Source organism: Silene latifolia, chromosome 2 (assembly GCF_048544455.1).
Source record: "Silene latifolia isolate original U9 population chromosome 2, ASM4854445v1, whole genome shotgun sequence".
Classification (NCBI taxonomy): Eukaryota; Viridiplantae; Streptophyta; class Magnoliopsida; order Caryophyllales; family Caryophyllaceae; genus Silene; species Silene latifolia.
The window spans coordinates 108,777,512-108,798,201 of NC_133527.1; the positions used below are offsets into that span (position 1 = coordinate 108,777,512).

At 40.8% G+C, this 20,690-nt stretch overlaps 1 protein-coding gene across 1 annotated transcript; it reads left to right on the forward strand.

Annotated features, from left to right (window-relative positions):
- The first annotated feature begins 16,284 nt into the window (after positions 1–16,284).
- Positions 16,285–17,237, forward strand: LOC141641169 (uncharacterized). Its single transcript, XM_074449841.1, has 2 exons — positions 16,285–16,392; positions 16,551–17,237. Exons 1-2 carry the CDS (start codon positions 16,285–16,287, stop codon positions 17,235–17,237), a joined length of 795 nt encoding a protein of 264 aa, XP_074305942.1.
- The last annotated feature ends 3,453 nt before the right edge of the window (positions 17,238–20,690 follow it).

The following is a 20,690-nucleotide window of genomic DNA, read 5'->3' on the forward strand; positions in this document are numbered from 1 at the left end:
ATGTAGACTCCTGGGACCTCTATTTTGATGGGGCATCAAATTTAAGAGTATTTGGAATAGGAGTGTTGCTCATTTCTTCTGAAGGCGAGCATACACCAATCTCTGTCAAACTCGACTTCGAGGTGACAAATAACGGTGCAGAATACGAAGCCTGTCTCATCGGATTGCAAGCGACAGTAAGTTTAGGCATCAAGAATCTTCGAGTACAAGGGGATTCATCTTTGATCATCAATCAAATTACGGGATCTTGGAAAATCCGAAGCAAAAGCTTAGCACCTTATCAAGCCAGAATAGACCAAGTTGCCCAATTCTTCGATCAAGTGACCTACCTACATCTACCTCGAGAAGAAAATCAATTTGCAGATGCTCTTGCAAAACTTGCATCTTTGATTAATATGCCGGATAGCATGGTAGAAATGCCTTTATGTATCGAACGACGATCAGAGCCAGCTTATGTGCACCAAATCACCGATGAAGAGGAAATTGCGAAGGAACCTTGGTTCCAAGCGATCCTAAATTTCAAGATCAATGGCACCTAACCACCAGAAATGGACAAAAGGGGACAACGCGCTATCTGCTTGCTAGCTTCCCAATACGTTCTCATGCAAGGAGAACTATACAAAAGAACACCTCTTGGTGTAATCCTACATTGTCTTGATCATTCACAGGCACGGAAAGTGATGGAAGAAGTTCATGATGGAGAATGTGGCCCTCACATGAGTGGACCCATGATGGCAAATAAAATCACACGTTTAGGGTATTATTGGACCACGATAGAATCTGATTGTATTAAATATGTAAGACATTGCCATAATTGCCAGATCTTCGGGAATGTACAGCATGTCCCTCCTTCATTGCTTTACACCATGACATCTCCCTGGCCATTTTCCGCTTGGGGAATGGACATCATCGACAAGATCACTCTAGCCGGAACAGGAGGTCACTGTTTCATCCTAGTAGCAATCGATTATTTCACCAAATGGGTAGAAGCGGCTTCCTACACCAGTCTTACAGCCAAGAACGTGGCAAAGTTTATACAAACCAACATTATCTGTCGATATGGTTGCCCACACGATATCATCAGTGACAATGGATCACATTTCCAAGCTGAGACTGAACAATTTCTAGCCAAATACAAAATCAAGCATCACCACTCCTCGCCATATAGACCACAAACTAATGGCGCGGTAGAGGCAGCAAACAAGAATGTTGTCACGATTCTCAAGAAAATGATTGACAACTATAGAGATTGGCCGAACAAGATACCCTTTGCTTTTTGGGGATACCGTACATCTGTTAGGACGCCCACTGGGGCTACCCCTTTCTATTTAACCTACGGCATGGAGGCTGTACAACCAGTCGAGCTAAAAATACCATCCTTGTGTATTTTACTCGAAAGTCAAATCCCAGAAGCCGAGTGGAAGAGGGATTGATATGAAGAACTCATCCTCCTGGATGAATGAAGGTTACGCGCATTACATAATGTGCAAACATATCAGGCACGTATCAAATGAGCCTTCAACAAAAGGGTTAAGCCAAGGAACATTAAGGAGGGAGACTAGGTCCTCAAATCAATTAGAGCTCTCTTACCTGTCGATCCACGAGAAAAATTCAAACCCAATTGGGCCGGGCCATTTCTAGTCAAGTCCATACTTCCAGGGGGTGCAGTAAGAATCACATACCAATATGGGAACAAATTTGCCAACCCGATGAACCTCGACCAACTGAAACGTTACTATGCGTAGAATAGGAGCAAAAAACGCGCCTCGCGTAACCCCACGTGTCGCTCTTGTGGCATGAAATAAACGGCCCCTGGCCAAGCGGGACTAAGCTAATGTCATCTTGCTCTTTCACTTTGACAATTTGTCATTCTCATATCATCAAAAAAACTAAATTGCATTTTAGGAGTAAGTAAAGCTCATGCTTATTTTCTAAGTTCATTACAAGCTCTTGCTTAGAACAATTATTCTTTTACATTTACTCGAACTACGCGCAAGGGTTTAATTTCATTTTCCAAATGATTACGTAGGCTATCCCTCACGGGATACAACCCATTGAATTGTCTTAAATGTAAATAGAAGGACATTTGCAATTGCATTTGAAATTCGACAAGAATAATCATAGAAAATCATAACGGTTTCATAACCACTTAACCTTTTTATTTCATTTCTTTAATAATAATAGTAAGTTACATAATAAAAATAAATAGGCTAGGATTCTAAAAACCCCACCTTCATATTACAATAATAAGAATAATAAATAATCATAAAGACTTAGGCTACTCTTCCATTTTCCCCTTGCCTTTGTCATTTTTATTATATTTCTTGTCCCGACCTCGAGCCGGACGCTCTTGCGCCACTTCCGACCTAATCACTAACGGTCTCTGTCGTGGTCTTGCTTTGCCATTCTTGTATACCACCATCTCGACGGTAGGAGAATTCTTCGGTTTCTTCGAAGGATGAGCAACTCGAAATCCGGCTTCTTCCTCTCCCTCAGTCAGATGCTTCTCTTTCTCCTTCTCCACCTCGCGAACCTTGTAGTCTACAGGCTCGCTCTTCCTTAATCTCTCGCGCTCCTCCGGAGTAGTAGCTTTCCTCCACCGCAGATAAGAATCTGACACCCATAGAGCACTGACAGAAGAATTCAAGAACCAAATGTTCCTCTAAGCCCATTTGATGGCCCATTCTCTTCGACTCTCAGTAGTAAGCGCCACGGCAGTCTACGGGACAATGTCAAGCTTCGGGATCATCTGCTTCAATCCAACCTGCCTCATCAACCTCTCCGGGATGATGCATATCCTAAACTCCAAGCCGGGAAGGCGAACAGATCGGGTAGGATCCAAAGAAGATACTCCAGTGATAGATTTGAGATGCCACCATGGTACGATCCATCTGATTAAGGGGCCATCTTCACTCTTCAATTTGTTTTCCCAGTAATTGCAAACTCGAGTGAAGTCCACCATGTAAAGCCTGGTCCTCATTGCAATTGAACGAGCATGATAAGCAGGAACATTAACTGGGGGCTCGATCAATCGAAGACGCTCCATAAGCCAGACCTACCAGAAGCGGGTATTAGAAAAAAAAAACGAAAAAAAAGAAGAAAAAAAAAACGACGAAAAAGAAAAAAAAAGAGAAGAAAAAAGAAACAAGAGAAAAAAAGTTCCTTTACCTACAATATAATGGGACTTCCCAAATAAGGTAGGTCGCGATTGGCTTTCCTGTTATCTAAACCCAATAGGATCTCTCCTAAGCACAGACAAGCTGGGCTTCTGCGCAGCTCCATTTGCTCAATCAAGCTCAAGAAACGAGGGTCGCCTCTCATATCCTCATCGACATGCCCTTGAAGGACATATAAATGTAATAGGCAAAAACCGAACGCCCTTCGCCTCGCAACATAAGAGATAGTGGGATTTGCCCTATTGATGAATCGGTCGATGAAATCCAACATTCGCACTCCTTTAGAAGTCACAAGACGGTCCACATCAGCTCTTGCCAACCCAAGCAAGTCTCTAAACTTGTTCTTATACCCTTGAGAAGTGGAGGGAATAGCAGGCAAATGTTCCGGGTCCCAACCACCAATCGCAGCAATTTCTTCGGGAAATGGACAAATGTCGCCTCCAGGGAAGGCAAATACGTGATAATTCGGGTCCCAATAATCAAGACAAGCATCTAGGAATGTTTTGACTACCTTGATCAGCTTCAAGCTCAAAAGCGATTCAAAATTATAAGCACCCATGTCGTGTTTCTCCACATTAGAGAACTCATTTGTCCATTCTTTTAGACGAATTTCGAGAGTATTCATGATGTATGCTTATTTTGAGAGCTTTATGTAATAAGACAAAGAGAGACGGAAGAATTGTGTGAATAAAACCTCCCTCGACGTCTCTATTTATACTAAAAGTTGTTTCCTAAAATTTGTCAGGACGGACGCACTGGGGAACAGGCGCAACACTTGCTGCGCCTCTTCGAAGGGACAAAACTCTTACTGCGCCTCTTTCTCAGCGTTCTTTCTGTGACTTTCCGCGTTGGATCTTTCCTAAATTCCTCAACGAATAATTTCCTATTCATACGGGTTATTATTTTGGTAAATACGTCAAGTTGCCATATTTCATGTTTCCTAATTTCACGGGCACGCATTTCGAGGCGATATCGACATTTTCGTCATTTTTAGCACACTTATGCATTTCTTTTTATTTTTCTTTTTTAGGGAATCATTTCACCAATTTAATTTATTCATTTTTCAAACTTATACATTTCTTTTTCTTTTTTTCTATTAGGGGAATCATTTCACTCCCATCCCACATTAACCTTCAAACTTATAGGTTTCTATTTTTTCTTTTTTTAGGGGGTAACCCTCCCTACTGTCCGGTCATTTCCGACCAGATTTTTGCTTTTGCATTTTCATTTCCAACAAAATTTTTGCATTTTTTGCATTTTCGAGTCATGGTTTTGCGCTAATTTAGGCCATGTGTACAAATTTATGTTCTATGTGACTTCTATGTAAATTTCGGCAGCATGACGGCGCAAACCGTCATCTACCAAACATGTTCAAAGCTAACCTGCAGGTACAAACAAAGCAACCCAGCAGCAAAGGCACTCAGGCCATCATATATACAACCAAAAGGGAGTACATGTACACCAAACTGGGAGCTCGAGCCCCAAAACAAAGTCTAAATGTCCAAAATGTGGGTCCTAAAATGTACAAAATGTACAAAAATACAGCCAAAAACAAAAAAAAAGCAACAAAAAAGCTACTGTTGGTCGCCGTCTAGCTCAACAACTCTCGCCTCGAGAGCAGCAACCTCGGCGTCACGAACCTCAAGCTCCCTCAACAGGCGAGTTGTCTCCTCTCGGGACTGGGCAAGCTCTCACTCCAGCTCGCGCTCCCTCTGCAAACAACAAATTATTGGCTCATGTCAATCATTTCAAACATAAGGAAGATTAGAAAAATTCGAAGATGAAGTAAACGGAAGGTTCATACCTGACGTCCTCGGCCACCAGCAAGTGCCTCGACGGTAGTAGCCCGCAGCTGGTTGGCTACCCTCCATAAAGCCACGAACCGGGATGGCGCAACCTGCATTTCAAAAGGAAAAATCTCAAACGATTGGACAAACTCGAGCAAATATGTTCTTACACAAAGTTATACAAGTTAGGAGACTCACCCTCCGAATCAGATGCTGCCACTCGTCCAAGCCAGAATCTCTCACCGCCACGTCAAAATCACGTAGCTCGGAGATCGTCGTCATCCCCGTCGCGTCAGTGTACTCAAGGGGCTCGGGGTACTCTGGGGGCTCGATGCCCGCCACCTCGACCTCCTGCAAAGTCAGGTCATTTCCATTAACCGATGATCATTCATCGTGTTCTCAAATAATCAAAAATAAAGGAGGGTAAAGCACTTACCACAACCGGCCAGTATGCCAACCTCACATAGAGGAACGCCGAGTAGTCCTCACCAGGAAGAAGGAGGGCGTTACCACCGACGCCAGCCAGGTCAGCCTCCCTCTCAGCCTCAGAAGGCTCCCTAAACATCGTCCGAGGAGGATCGATGGGAACCGTCAAGACATCCCGAGAGCACTGACGCGCCAAACGCTCACCCAAGTACCACACAGGACCCATCAACATCCTCAGCAGCAACCGACTCGAGCTCCTAGGTCGAAGGACCTCAGCCACGAAGGGAGGAGCGCCAGCGTCCTCCTCCCAAGGCCTGGGCACCCACTAGAAATGCAAACGAAGAGTCATTCTTATGATCGGTTCTAAAAGTAAAAGAAGAGAGGCAAACAAGGCAAGGTAAAATACTCACGCCGTCTAGCTGAAGAGCGTTCACCTCCCGCCGACAGACGTCGTGGAAGGAACGCCGACTCCTCGTGCGACACATGACCCAATCCCTCACAACGGGATAGGCCTTCTCCACCAGCTCCGTCCTCTTAGGCGCGAGGCCCGGAAAGTAGGAGTACACCCACGCCTGTAAAACAAGAAAATCAGTAACAATCTTTCGTGATTTGACAAGAAGAGAAATGATCTTTCATGAAATGAAGTAAAGGTTCATACCTCCAACAGCAGTCCAGGGCCGACAGCCGCAGGAGAAGTCCCCTTCTCCATCAACTCCGGACGAACCATGGCCCTCATGAAGCGGATGAGGACCGCAAAACCAGCAGTGACTCAGTCCCAACGGCCTAGGGAGCTCAGGTCAGAAAGAAAGGGAAGAAGCTTCGTCGAAAGCCTCTCTCCCTTGTCTCCGAGGTAGATCGAAGATAGAAACCACCAGCGCCACAAGCGGACCCTCTGCTTTGCAGTGCAGGGAGGAGGAGGCGTCTCCCTCCCCTCGATCACTACCAACGCCGGGGTCTTCCCCGCAAAGTAGTCCCGAACGTAAGAACTAGGCACCAAACCAGGTACCGCAGTCGCCTTCGGCGCCAAGTTCCAGCCGATCAACCTCCTAGCCTCAGCCGAGTCAACCCTCATGGCTGTCTCCGCCAACTCCACCACCTCAACCCCACACGGCAGACCAGAAATCATGCCGTAGTCCTCTAACGTGACCCCCACCTCACCAAAAGGCATGTGAAACGTGGAGGTCGTGTCCCAAAACCGGTCCAAAAAAGTTCGGACGAGAGTGAGGTTAGCCCGAAGCTTCCTCCTCGCGATATCCCTCCAAGCCTGCACCAAAGCACCGAACGCTCCCTGCTCGATCATGGCTCGCTCCTCAACCGACAACCCCTCGTAGCACCCCATCACCTTCGTATAGCCCGAGAATGATCTGATGTTCCCGGCCTCCTATGTTGATTTGAAACAAAAGCTATCTTTAGCTCAAATAAAGAAGAAAAGGAATGACAAACAGAAATGAAAGAAGATGAATAAAGAGTGATGAATTCGATTTACCAAGCTCTTCACCGTCCTATAGGACAGGTGGCCCTCCACAGCCCAAAGCAGGTGCCTACTGTCCCAGGTCTCAGCCCACGCAGGTGCTCCCCTCAGCTGGCGACCACCCCGTCCAACGTTGGCCCGCCTCGGGGCCTCCTCTTCCTCGAGGACCTCGTCCTCAGGAGCCGTCACCACAGCGGTGAAAGCCTACTCTAACGCCTCCTCAAGCACCTGAAAAGGGTCAACGGCAGTGTCCACGTCCATGGGATCCCTCCCGGATGTAGAAGCCTCGTCACCTGCAAAATTAAAGTGAATTTAGGCCGTGTCAAGTGACGACAAGCCTTGCTTAGGGGATTTTCGAGTTTTCGGAGCTCCAAAATTGCTCTTTTCTCGCCATCCTTGGCAATTTTCCCACAAACCCATCCGTTCGAGTCGGAATTTCGACAACATTTCGTTATAACGACGATTATGCCCTAGGAAGCGTCCTGAAAAAGCCGTCACAAATCAAAATTATGAGATGGTATGAAGTTTACCCATCATACAAGGATTCCAAGTACCAAGTTTCGTCAGAAATGGGAAATCCTAAGGCTATTTTCGAAGCGATTTACGGTTTAGCTGTGAAACCGTCTCAATTTCACATAAATGCTCAAAACTCAATGAAAATTCGAAACAAATACATGGTTATGATCCTTATACCACCAATTAGCCGTTTATAAAGTCAATTTTGCAAGGCAAAATCATTTGGGGGAAAAGCCCCAATTTTTTGACTAATTAGGGTCGAAAACCCTAATTTTGTCGCTCTTATTTGATCAAATACGGAAGATAAATGCAAGATTAATACACATACCTCGATTAGTCATTGCAAATGCAAGTTTTTGGATCAAATTTTGACGGAAATGGTTGGAATTTGAGAGAGAAATCAAGAGTTTGTGTTTCGAGTAAATGAAACAAACCCCTCTGTTTCATCGGGTTTTTACGCAGAATTGCCGCACTCAGGAAAAGACGCAGCAGGTGCTGCGCCTCTTCCAAGGGACGCAACTCTTGTTGCGCCTCTTCCCCAGTTTTCATCCATAGGAATTTTCGAAGATTCGTTATAAGTTCGTTATTTTGTGGGCCCATCTTTGGTGCGCCTTTTCCTCGATGCCATATCACATATTTGGTTGGTTCGACGTATATTCTTCGCCCGGATCCGTATTTCCAGGCCAACAGCAAACTGTTGCCCTATTTTTTGACAAGACCTAGCTTGTCACAACGAGCGTTTCTTCTTTGACATGTGTTTCGACACGCCTTTATTATATTCCCCTAGCGAGAGTACACGGATAGACATTTCCTCTCGAGACATGGAGATCAGTTCCCGATCATGTTCCCCCAGCGAGAGTTCATGACCGACAGTCACTCCCTCTCGAGATATGGAGATCAACATCGACCCCAAGATATTCCGAAGTTTGTTTGAAGCCGACCACAAGCAGATTTCTCCCAGCAGTTCCAGACTATGCCCTGCTGTATTCTCCCAATATCGCGTTTTGTTTCCCCTGGATTTTCGAGGAATTTTAGGTATGGTCTCTTCTTATGGCTGTCGAGCTTCCTTATGTAGTCTAATGGACTTTAAACGACCCTCCCCGATAGTCGACAGACTCTAAAATGTTCACGACGACAGGTCCTTGGCTTAGACCCCTTGAGCCGCCTCGCGTCGCCATAGTCGTCAGGTTGTAATCTTCGATTGACCTGATGGCTATACTTTAACTTTCGCCTTGTCCAAGCCTCAGTCAAAGTAGGGGCTCTGTAGATACCTCATTTCTGCACCTCCCGCAAACCACCCGGTGATGATTGGGCCGCATGTTTAGTACGCGGAACGATTTGTGACAGTTCGTAAGTTTATCGTCAAGTGATCGCTCAAACACTTATTTCTACCTCTTAATTGTCATCTACGTACCGATACAGTTGTTTTGGCAGTAATTAGAGTACTTTTGGAGTCCGGGTCAAAAAACCGTCTTCATTTTCTAAAACCGAGTCATAATGTTCGGAATGTTCCGGATATTTCTATTCCATATTTTCGCAATCTTTTAATCTTTGGTAAAGAATTTCCTTTAATATTCACACAAAATATTAAGGAAAACAATATTAATCCGTCATTCCATAATCAAAACACGGAAATCTTTCTTCCGCAGGAGGAAACCACTTGGGAAAGGACGCAGCAGGTGCCGCGCCTCTTCCAAGAGACGCAGTGGCTGCTGCGCCTCTTCCCAAGTCCTTTTCTGCGTATTTTTCGTATCTTTTCATATCTTTTCGAGATTCACTTCCAAAGTTTCTCCGAAAACCCTACTTCCTCCGTGTGATTAGTATAAATAGAGACCTTCGGTCTCACATATTTCTCACGCGAGTGTCCACTCTTCTCTTCTCCCTTTGCATTCAAGACCACGTTCTTACTTTTTGGCGTCTACGTGCTTGTACATTCGACCACGTAAGCTCGGATCCTTCTGAGTACCAGCCTCGTTTTGATGACCGACCAATTTGACCAACTCCACCATAATCAACTTTAATCAATCTGTTTAATTTCCTCTTACGAGGGCACTTTCGTCTACATTCGAGTCGAGCATCACTAAACGTATACTTAGCTTATCTCGTTTCGTCAAACATGTAAGTCTGAGGGTATAATCCTTATTTTATTTATTGTTCTTTATTATTGTAATCATATTGTAAGGTTTATGTCGAAAGTATTCTTAAAACCGATTTCTAAAACCGTGTTTAAAACCCTTTTTACGGATTTATCAGAAGACAGACGTCGAGAAAGGACGCAGCACCTGCTTTGCCTCTTCGAAGGGACGCAGCACCTTCTGCGCCTCTTCGTGAGGCTGCCGCAGTTCTTGCTTCCTTTCTTCTTCCTTCGTCTTTTGTTAATTTGTTTGTTTTTCTTTCGTTTTCAATCGTTCGTTGTTTCTTTGACATAATAACTCAAGCATAATAATCTGACATATCATTAATAAATCATCATTAATTAATTCATCATTAAATCCTGACTTAAATCCCAAGTAATTCATATTTGCGGGTTTTCGTCATTAAAATCAAATTCGGGTTTTAGAGGTTCGATTCATAAATATTGAGTCTCTGGAATTCGTTGTTGATATATTTTTCACCTTTTTTTTTTATCGTCACCATCATTAATTCGTCATTAATAACTTGTTTAGTCTAATTAATTTGTTTAGTTCGCTAATTTATTAATTAACCTTATAATCTTGTAAATATTCGCCCTAATTAGTTTTCATCCATGTTTTGTTGTTTTTATGACCTTAATCACATGTAAATAACCTGCTAATCACTTTCATCCGAGTCAAATATTATTAATCAATCCTTAAAATCACCAACGAACATTAAAGATTTGCAATTCCGGCTTCACAGCCAGAACTGAGCCAAGGAACGGATGCAGCAAGTGCTGCGCCTCTTCCAAGGGACGCAGCTCGGCTGCGCCTGTTCCTGGCTGATTTCTGTCCCTGAACTCCCGTGTTGCTCTGACCTAGTTTATTAGTTTACGTATTAATTAACTATTAATCGTATTATCACCCTAATTCCTGTTCGTTAATTTATTAATTTATTCTTTCTCAAATTATCCGTTTTGAATGTATTTTCGACATAAATCAATAAACCCGATGTAATTATTGTAATTTTCTTTGTTGTATTATTATTGTATTTATTTTATCGTATTGCTTGTATGCCTTCACATGTAATCAATTTAAGTTCCACTTCGACCCAATTGTATGCTAAATTACGTGTTTACCGACTTAGTTTAATTCTTCACATGCTAGGATTAAAACGTTGGATGTTGCATTGCATGCATATAACCTTCAATATATCGAGTATAGACAATTTCCCTAATCATTAGTAGAGGCCGCTATCGAGGCGGGCGGGATTAGGTGTTCGATCAAAAGAGCTTCCTAATACGTACCCTCACCCCTTACTCCAGATCTCTGTGAACATCCGTGTTAATTGGCATCCACGAGAGTCATTCTAGACATAGAATGCTAAGGGTAACGAGTTCTTGGCGTTCATGTTACTACTTTGTGTCTTGACATGGCACGAGGTATTCGAACGATTTCCAATTTTCCAAAATAAATTGGTGGCGACTCCACAAATGCAAACGCTTGTTTTCCCAAGCGCCCCCGTGGACCGCGTCCACACTATGCAACATGGCAATGATATGAATGAGATAAAATTATACAATTACCATGTCGATACCGGGACATGCCCAGACGTACTCATAACCACCGGTGTCAAGGGCACGCCCAAGACACCAGACCCCACCCTAAGGTATGGGGACACGCCCAGACTTACCGGGTCCGGAAGCCAACTAGATCCCCTGCCGGACGTCGTGTCTCACACACACGAGTCCCTCCGTACTCAACTCATTAATGTGCACATCCTTCTTGGAGTGAGAAGCTCCAAGAGGTGGCTCAAGTGTAAGACGGTCTACCAATCGTGTTACGTCTCCTCAAAAACCAAGTATAACTACCACGACCTCCAATACAATACAATAATAACCACACATGGAATATGAAATAAAATACCAAATATGTGACTCATAATAAAACTCAATCCCAACATATTATGAATAACCATTCCTCAAATACCAACATGATATGCAAATCGACTCACATAGTGCAATGACGATGAAAGTGTTGGAGTATGTGTCCTCGACAATACTGCGATCACATGTTTAAATCTCATAATAAGAATACGTAAGGGATGATTCAATTATATAGTCAACTGATCAACATTAATCGGTAATGATTGGCTAACTAGAGTTTGGCATTACTGTTGTTTGACGGTGGTGGTTAGTTGATCCCTTAAGGTCACACCTATAGGACAATTCCCTTAACTGATAAGTTAATTGATTGTATGTCGATACAGATTAATTAATTCCTTAAATTGAACAAATTTCATTTGTGAGTGAGAATTATATATCTTATTGTAATGTGCTTAAATAAGATTCAATTTAGTAATTAATATGTTACATTACTAAAATTGATTAATGTTTATGAAACATTTGAGATAAGAGTAATTAGTTAGTTATAATTACAAAATATTATAGATTATATTAACTAGACCTAATGTGAGCCATTTTATATACATGTAATTGTGAATTACTTGTTAATTTGTTAAATGTGATTTTATTTAATATATAATGACATTTAATTTGCTAAATATGCATTATTATGCCTAATGACATGTTACATGTCACACAAATTACAAATGACAAATTACAAAGATAAAATGGAGGTCCATTTTATGTGTAAAAACCGGTTTTATGGAGCATTGAGGGTGATGATTGTTGTTCTATTTCATGCAAATAAACACCATAATTCCCCACATGTGTAGACCCTAGCTTATTGTTTTGAGAAGACAAAAAGCAAAAGCATGCTCTTCTCTATGGACTCAAAAACTAGTCCACCCCTCTCTATATATTGGAGAATTAGTTCTCTTATTGAGACTACTCTATACTCATGCAAAAATGAATTTCTCTCCTTCTCACATAAAAGTGTTTTATGCATAAAAATTTGTTAATAAATTCTAATATTCACACAAGATTACTATGGTATTAATATAACTAATATTAGAATTAATATTAAAGGTTTACTAATTTTATTACCTAGTTAGTAATATGATTAGTGTTATGGGAATGTCTTGGGTGCATCACTGAGGAGGCATTCTACACTTGAATGCTTGAAGGTTCTTGGAGGATCATCCAAAAATGGCATTAGCTCAAGATCTAGATTTGGAAGGAGTCCAAATCTAGTGCCCTAAATCCATCACAAATGTATGTAAGAAAATCGTTTTCTCCTTATTTTTGATTAAAAACATCTTGTATGCAACTAGATCCACTAGTATATAAATTATGAGTAATTTATAAAATGATTAGATGAGTCTAATAGGGGTATATGTACCCAACAATTGGCATCAAGAGTTTTGGTGTTGCATGCATACCATTTTATTGTTTTTTATGAGTTATTTGATAACAAAATAAAAACTAAATAAAATTTGTGACATATAAGATAACCCACGAAATTTTGATGCATGTTATACATTCAGGTTCTAAAATATTTTTAGGTCATTTTGATGATTTATGGATGATTATTGCTTATTTTAATAATTTTTAATGAAATAATTACATTTTAATGAGTAAAATGAACTTTTATTTACTAAAAATACTTAAAGTTTGAAATTGACCATGAAATTTTATTATGACCTCACATGCATATTTTACTTATTGTATGTACAATTTCGTATTAATGTGATTAATATTGAATGATTTATGATTTTTATGTGATAAAAATGCTATAAATGGAGCTTAAATGACTAAAAATAGTTAAACTTTGAAATAGGCCATGAATTTTAATATGATGTCACATGCATATTTTACAGGCTTTATGTAAAATTTGAGATAAATATAATTTATTATGCATGATTTATAATTTTAATGGTTAAAATGATATAAATAATGACTATTTTAAACAAAAATAGCTAAAATGAATTTTATGGCATGAAATTTTTCCCTAATGGTGTATATATGATATGGACATCAAATCTAAAGTCTCATGATTAATTTTGATTGATTTGGTATGTTTATTGATTTTTATATGATAAAATCGATAAAAGGGCAACTTTATTAGTCATAAAAATTAATTCGAAATTTTTTGGTTGAAAATTTGAAATTTACAGGTTCTGGAAATCATTTAAGAATGTTCAAAATTTTGATTTTGATATTTTCATAATTTTTATGTTTAATTTGGAATTAAATGGTAAAATTTATGATTTATATGATTTATTAATGAAGTAAATTATAAATATTTTATTGGCAAAATTTATTAAGTTTTTGGAATCTTGATAATATTCCAATATATGCAAAAATGTGATTTCGAAATTTTTTCAATTTGTTTATGATTCATTGGGAATTATTTCATAATTATTATGATTATAAGAAGTTTAAATAAGCAATAATACAAAACCAAGTTGAATTATTGTCAAATATTTAGTGAAGACTAATTTTTGAGTCTTAAGAAGGTTAGGATAACTTGGGCTTAAATTTGATTTAAGTATTGATTTGTGATTTTAATAAGTTATTATCACGCATTTTTATAAAACCGGATTATATAAGATATAAGGTTTAAGTAGGGCCATTTGGCACATTAATTTGACATGTTAGACACATATATTTATGTTGCATATTTTATTTATGTAATTTTGAATTATGTAATTTTATCTTAGTATGGCCTTAATTTTAATCGGTATTACCCGTAATGCAAGGGAATACCGATGCGGTTTTAATTTTAATGAGATCTCGTATCAATTTTATTTTTACTAGATTCTTTTTACAAATGTATAATAGAAATTCTATGTAATTTTATTATTATTTAATTCCGGAGTTCCTTCAAGACGGTGCCAATCAGAAAGACGTTCCGATCAAGACGGTGTATCCTTGGGAGGCTTACCATGAGAAGTCCAAGGGATCAAAGGAGTTGGTTTCCAAATTTGTAAATAGATTATTAGATTTTCTATTTTAGCAAGGCCATAGTAGGAAATTTATTTATTGCTTTGCATTTATTCTTTATATGTTACATGCATTGCCAAATCGCCATAAACAACACATGCATATTGTTAAGTCCATATTAGCCTTGACCTTAGTCTAGCTTGGCATAATTAGGCTGACTGGGGCAACAAAGGTCCGGACAAATCTGATTATTGTTTGACAGGTAAAGAATATTACAGGGTAAGCAAGCTAGTAAACCTTGGAAGAAAGACCTGATGGCAAAGAAGGAAAGCATAGAATAGCCTGGCAGAACTCTTAAGCAGGCCGGACTAGATTGTCAAGCAACAAAACGGTTACATAAAGGCAAATGATCATGTCCTATTCTCATGGAAGACCCATTCCAACTCCAAGAACATTTTATTCTCACGTACCAAGTCGTGCAAAAGAGGACAAGCCAAAGTTTGTTGAGGAAGACTAAGTCAAGCGGATTAATAGGGAATGTGCCCTATTTTTCAGCTAGCAGCTCCAACGGTCAAGAGGAATGTTGAGTAGCATCCAACGTTAATATTTGAAGAGTATAAATAGCATGTTCTAGCAATTGTAAAGGGGGCGAATTATTCATCATTCATATACAATTTACTTCTTATTTCTTCCTAAGTATTCAATTGCGTACATCAAACTTGTGATCAGCCTAATAAAGAAATACAACAACATTATTTATATTTAATTTCCACCTATCATCCGTTTATATTTTTTCCTAATTTACAGAACTAGATACCCTTATTACTCAATAATCAAGCCGGATCCTTCCAGGGAAAATCCTGCTAAAACAATTGGCGCCCACCGTGGAGCATCTAGTTCATTAATCTTCAAAAAAAAAATATATCTTCATCATCTTCCATTTAATATTCACATGAGAAAATGTTGGAACTCACCCCAGAACAACAATTAACCACTGCCCTGGCTAAAATCAAGGAATTGGAAACAATACAAGAAAAAGCAGCCCAGGCAGAGGCCAAGATCACTAGGTTCAAAGAATCAGAGTCCAGCCTGAAAAAGAAATTGGAGAATCAGGCTTCAGGCTCCAAAACCAGATTTGAGCCAGAAACTTCATTCTCATCTATCATCAGACATATAGATTTCTCTAGTTTTGGAACCCCGGAGAAAGATGCCTCCTCTAATCCACACACCACCCCTGACAATGAATCAAACAAGACTGAGACAGCAATAATGATGGCCATGCTCCAGGAAATCCAGAAACTCCACAGCAAGATAACGGAGTGCCGGATCCTGTAGCTGAAGTGGAAATTGATAGCTTTGCCGACTCACCCTTTGCGAATGAAATTGCAAAGACTGACCTCCCCAAGAAATTCACCGTTCCACCTATGAGAACTTATGATGGGACCTCTGATTCACAAAACCACGTTGCTATATTCAAACAGAAAATGTTAGCAACCTCAATACCCAGTGAACTCAGGCAGGTTTGCATGTGTAAAGGCTTTGGCACTACCTTGACTGGAGCAACATTGCAGTGGTTCATCAACCTCCCAAATGGTAGTATCAAGAACTTCGCAGACTTGGTCAATGCCTTTAATCAGCAGTTCACAAGCAGCAGAGACATGGCTAAGAGACCCAGCAACCTGTTCAAAGTAAAGCAGCATCCAGACGAGCCCCTTAAATAATTCCTGGCCAGATTTGTCAAAGAGAAGGTGGCCATCCCCAGATGCGACGAGGAAACAGCATTAGAAGCTTTCAGGCAAAGAGTTCTGCTTGACAGTGACATCTACGCAGATCTAACCAAGAACGCCTGCCCAACCTTTTCCACCGTTCAGTCTATTGCCCTAGAGCATGTCAGATTGGAAGAAGACCTCAATTTCAGAACAAACTCGTCCGGAGGAAAGCAAAGTTATGGCCACACTAATAGGAAAAGCTCCTACAAAAAAGGAAACAACTCCAGATCAGCACCTTATTCTAGACCTGAACGGTCTGAAGTCAACGTGGCACAGGAATTCAAAGGTAACCGTTCTAACCTACCAACTATTCCTGAATATAACTTCTCTATAAATACTGCAGGGTTAATCAAACGCATGGAAAACCTGGGAGACAAAGTTAGATGGCCCAAGAAATCGGACAACCCCAGGAAAGATCCTTCAAGATGGTGTGACTTTCACCAGGACATTGGACATACCACAGAAGAGTGCATTCAGCTCAAGAAACAGGTGGCTTACCTCCTAAAGAAAGGCTATCTGAAATATCTAATCCAACAGCCTAGAGGCAAAGATGAAGGAACATGCAAAAGAGATCCGGGAAACAGCAGGGATCCTCCTCCTCCTCCCCCCATCTACGAAGTCAAATTCATAGACGGAGGCTCAGAAATCTGTGGCTTGACCAGTTCAGCCGCTAAGAGAATTGCCAGGGAGTCTAAACTTCAACCCCCTTCTAGATATAAATTATTACCCGTTGTTACCTTTGATGACTCAGAATTGCAGGGAGTACCAGACCTGCACCATGATAGCCTGGTGATTACCATGCAAATTGGTACAACTAAGGTGTCAAGAATCCTGATAGACGGAGGCAGCTCAATCAACTTAGTGATGCTGGACGTCCTTAAAGCCATGAAAATAGATGAAGAAAAAATCATCAAGAAGTCCAGTGTCCTGGTTGGGTTCAGCGGAGAAACAAGGAACACCCTAGGAGAAATTAACTTGCCAACCTACGTAGAAGGTGTAGCTTCCTATGAAAGATTCGGGGTAATGGATTGTCTATCCTCATACAACGTAATCCTAGGCAGACCATGGATCCACAACGTCAAAGCCATCCCATCGACATATCACCAATGCGTAAAGATACCGACTGAATGAGGGATAACCACCATCAGGGGAGAACAGAAAGCAGCTCAGGAATGTTACACTCAGGCTTTGAAACCTTCAAAGTCAGGTAAGTCCCTTGCATAGCAACTATAGTCCCCTATCAGGAATGAATATATAGCCCAATCACAGATGGAAACAGGAGAGGTCAATCTAGAACAAGAATACCCTGACAGGAAGGTACTCGTGGGATCCAATGCACCTGACTTAGTCAGGCCCAATTTGGTCAGCTTTCTCAAAACTAAGACGCACTAGTAGAAAAAACCCCTATAGTGGCGGTTGTAAATGACCTTTTTATGGCGGTTTTTACAGATTTTGGGTGCGCCGTATATCACGGGGTGTGGGTGAATATCCGTATACTACCCCTTTAATTGCAGGACTATAACGTAAATTTAAACATGCGAATATTGTCATAAAACATAAAAACAATAGAAACGATAAGGAACAAGAAATAACCTCGGGTCCTTTAAATTGCGGCGTAAAGAACAGAAATCAAAGCAGATTTCCTCCTAATCGTTACACCCAAGACTTTGTCCGAGATATGCCCTTGTGCTAGAACAGTGTTCTCCGATTGCCTTGCAATATAGGGAGAACTGATGTGAGTTTTTTCGAGATGAGAGATCTCAGGTTTTTCAGAGGAGAATACTCTTCAAAACCCTAATTATTGTTTCAAATGATGATTAGGTTTAACAGAAGGAGGAGGTCTCCTTTTGTTCTCCTATTTCGGCCGAGAACCGTGACCCACAAGGGGAAGTGGGCTTCCACTTCCTCTTGGTTTTAACTCGAGGTCCGGTTCGTTAAATACTAAAATGTATATGACGGGTTTGTATTATAAACTGTTATCGGTTATCGGAAATTAAGGCATCAGCTAATAATACGGGTTAGCTGAATTATTAATACGTGTCCGACAAAACAGTATTGTATAATTATATTCAATATACATTTAATTAAATATAAATCACGTATATTTAATTTTACGAATTAATCAGTTAATTCGCCTTAGCCCATGATATTTAATCCGTATTAAATATAATATCTCAACATCACATATTTGACTAATTACTAGTCAAATAACTCGGACTAACTGGTTAGTCAATTTTGGCATCTACATGACAGTATTTTCATACCGTCACATCTCTCGAACGTATCCTATAGGTGTGACTTTTAGGGACCAGTTGATCACCGCCATCTGTATGACAATAACGTCAAACTTATCTAGCAAGCCAACCGTTATTGATAAACGTGGATCAACTGATAATAATACCAAAGTATGCCCTTTGATCCTTTTAGAGGTTTATAAGTCCTTGCACTAACTGTTAAGGACACCAACCCCAACAAGCTCCCACTTGTCCGTACAAGTGTATGTGCAATGACGTTATCCGCACTAACTGGAGGACACAAGCTCCAACAAACTCCCACTTGTCCGAACAAGTGTAGGTGCGATAACCGATTCTCATATTCATTTAAAATTTCTCCCACTCAATGTAAAACAATTTGCGGATCTGGATCCACAAAGGTCGTATTTTACAATCGATCCGTATCTAGAGTGGTTTCCCCGACTAGAGAGTAACTTAACCGATAAAACGAATCCGTATCCGAGCATGGCCATGCATTTCGATTCTGACTCCTCGAGTGGCCCCGAGAAATATCGAGTACCTGATAAAGGCTGAATATTTCCTTCAACTCGACTCCTTCCGATCTAAGCACAGCATGAAATGACCCAGAAAAAATCTACTTGGCCCCCTGTTACGGATGACCGTGAGAAAGAAACCAAAGTCACCCAAAATCTGCCGTAGTCTCAAGAGACAGTCGATAGTCAAAGAATCGACTCTTAGGATCACCATGGCAGTCCTATCCACGATCGGGCAGCGAATGTTATAAAACATTTAGGACTCCACGTCGATGTCACAATGGTGTCCTACGAAATATCCGTATAAATCGCCTCTCTGTGATTGGTCACAACCGGTTGACTTATGGCTCGTTGAACCCACCATCAACCAACGTCACAAAATAATTGCCAGAGTTATCAGCTCATGTGGGCAATTAAGGACTGAAAAGATATAATGTTTGTTCAGTTCACTTTGTGGTGTTCAAAATTTGTCGTACAAATCCACATGAAAAACAAAATATATGTATAAATATCAAAACGATGATGTCGTATAGAGTACAAAAGAGGATGAATCTAATCCATAAAAGAGTACTACAACTCAGGAACACGTTTGATTCCCATGGAATTAACGTGCCCTTCATGCTTATCTTGTCGTAATGCTTTAGTGAGAGGATCTGCTATGTTATCATCAGTAGCAATCTTTTCTATCACTACTTCCTTTTGCTCCACGTAATCCCGGATTAGATGAGCTTTCCGTTGTACATGTCTAGATTTGTTACTAGACTTTGGCTCCTTAGCTTGGAAGATGGCACCACTATTGTCGCAATAGATGGTGATCGGGTCATTCGAACTAGGCACTACAGATAGTCCATGTAAGAATTGACGCATCCATATCGCTTCCTTTGTTGCTTCAGACGCGGCATAGTACTCGGACTCAGTCGTAGAATCTGCTTTAATGCTTTTTGTTTCGAACTCTTCCACCGATCGCAGCGCCATTAAGAGTAAAAACGAATCCAGACCGAGATTTCGAGTCATCTCGATCCGTTTGGAAGCTAGCATCTGCAGAATCGGTTGCGCATAGCGTTTGATAGCCTCCATAAGTCAATGCCCAATCTTTAGTCCTCCGGAGGTACTTAAGAATGTTCTTGACACCAACCAATGGTGTTCACCTGGTTCTTTGTTGGAATCGACTTGTCATACTCAATGCATATGCCACGGCCGGACGTGTGCATATCATGGCATACATGATTGATCCTATAGCCGAAGCATAAGGAATCCGTGTCATGCGCTCTTTCTCTTCCGGTGTCTCGGTGCCGAGACTTGCTCAAATGCACCCCTGGAGCCATGGGAAGAAACCCCTTCTTGGAGTTAGTCATGCTTTGAATCTCTCTAGGACTTTGTCTATGTAAGACTCTGGTGAGAGATAACATCCGTTGTGATCTATCTCGATAGATACGGATGCCTAGAATTCTCTCGTGCCTCTCCCGGATCTTTCATCCGGAAATGGTTTTTCAACCATACTTTCACCGAAGTTAAGAGAGGTATGTCATTCCCAATCACGAGTATGTCGTCAACATACAATATTAGGAAGACAATCTTGCTCCCACTCGACTTGATATATAGACATGGTTCCTCGACCGATCGAGTAAATCCATTGTCTTTTATCACTTGGTCGAAGCGATGATTCCAACTTCTTGATGCTTGCTTAAGTCCATAAATGGAACGCTTAAGCTTGCACACTTTCTTAGGATGTTCTGGATCGATAAAACCTTCGGGTTGTACCATGTACAACTCTTCCTCCAAAAAGCCGTTTAAGAAGGCGGTTTTCACGTCCATTT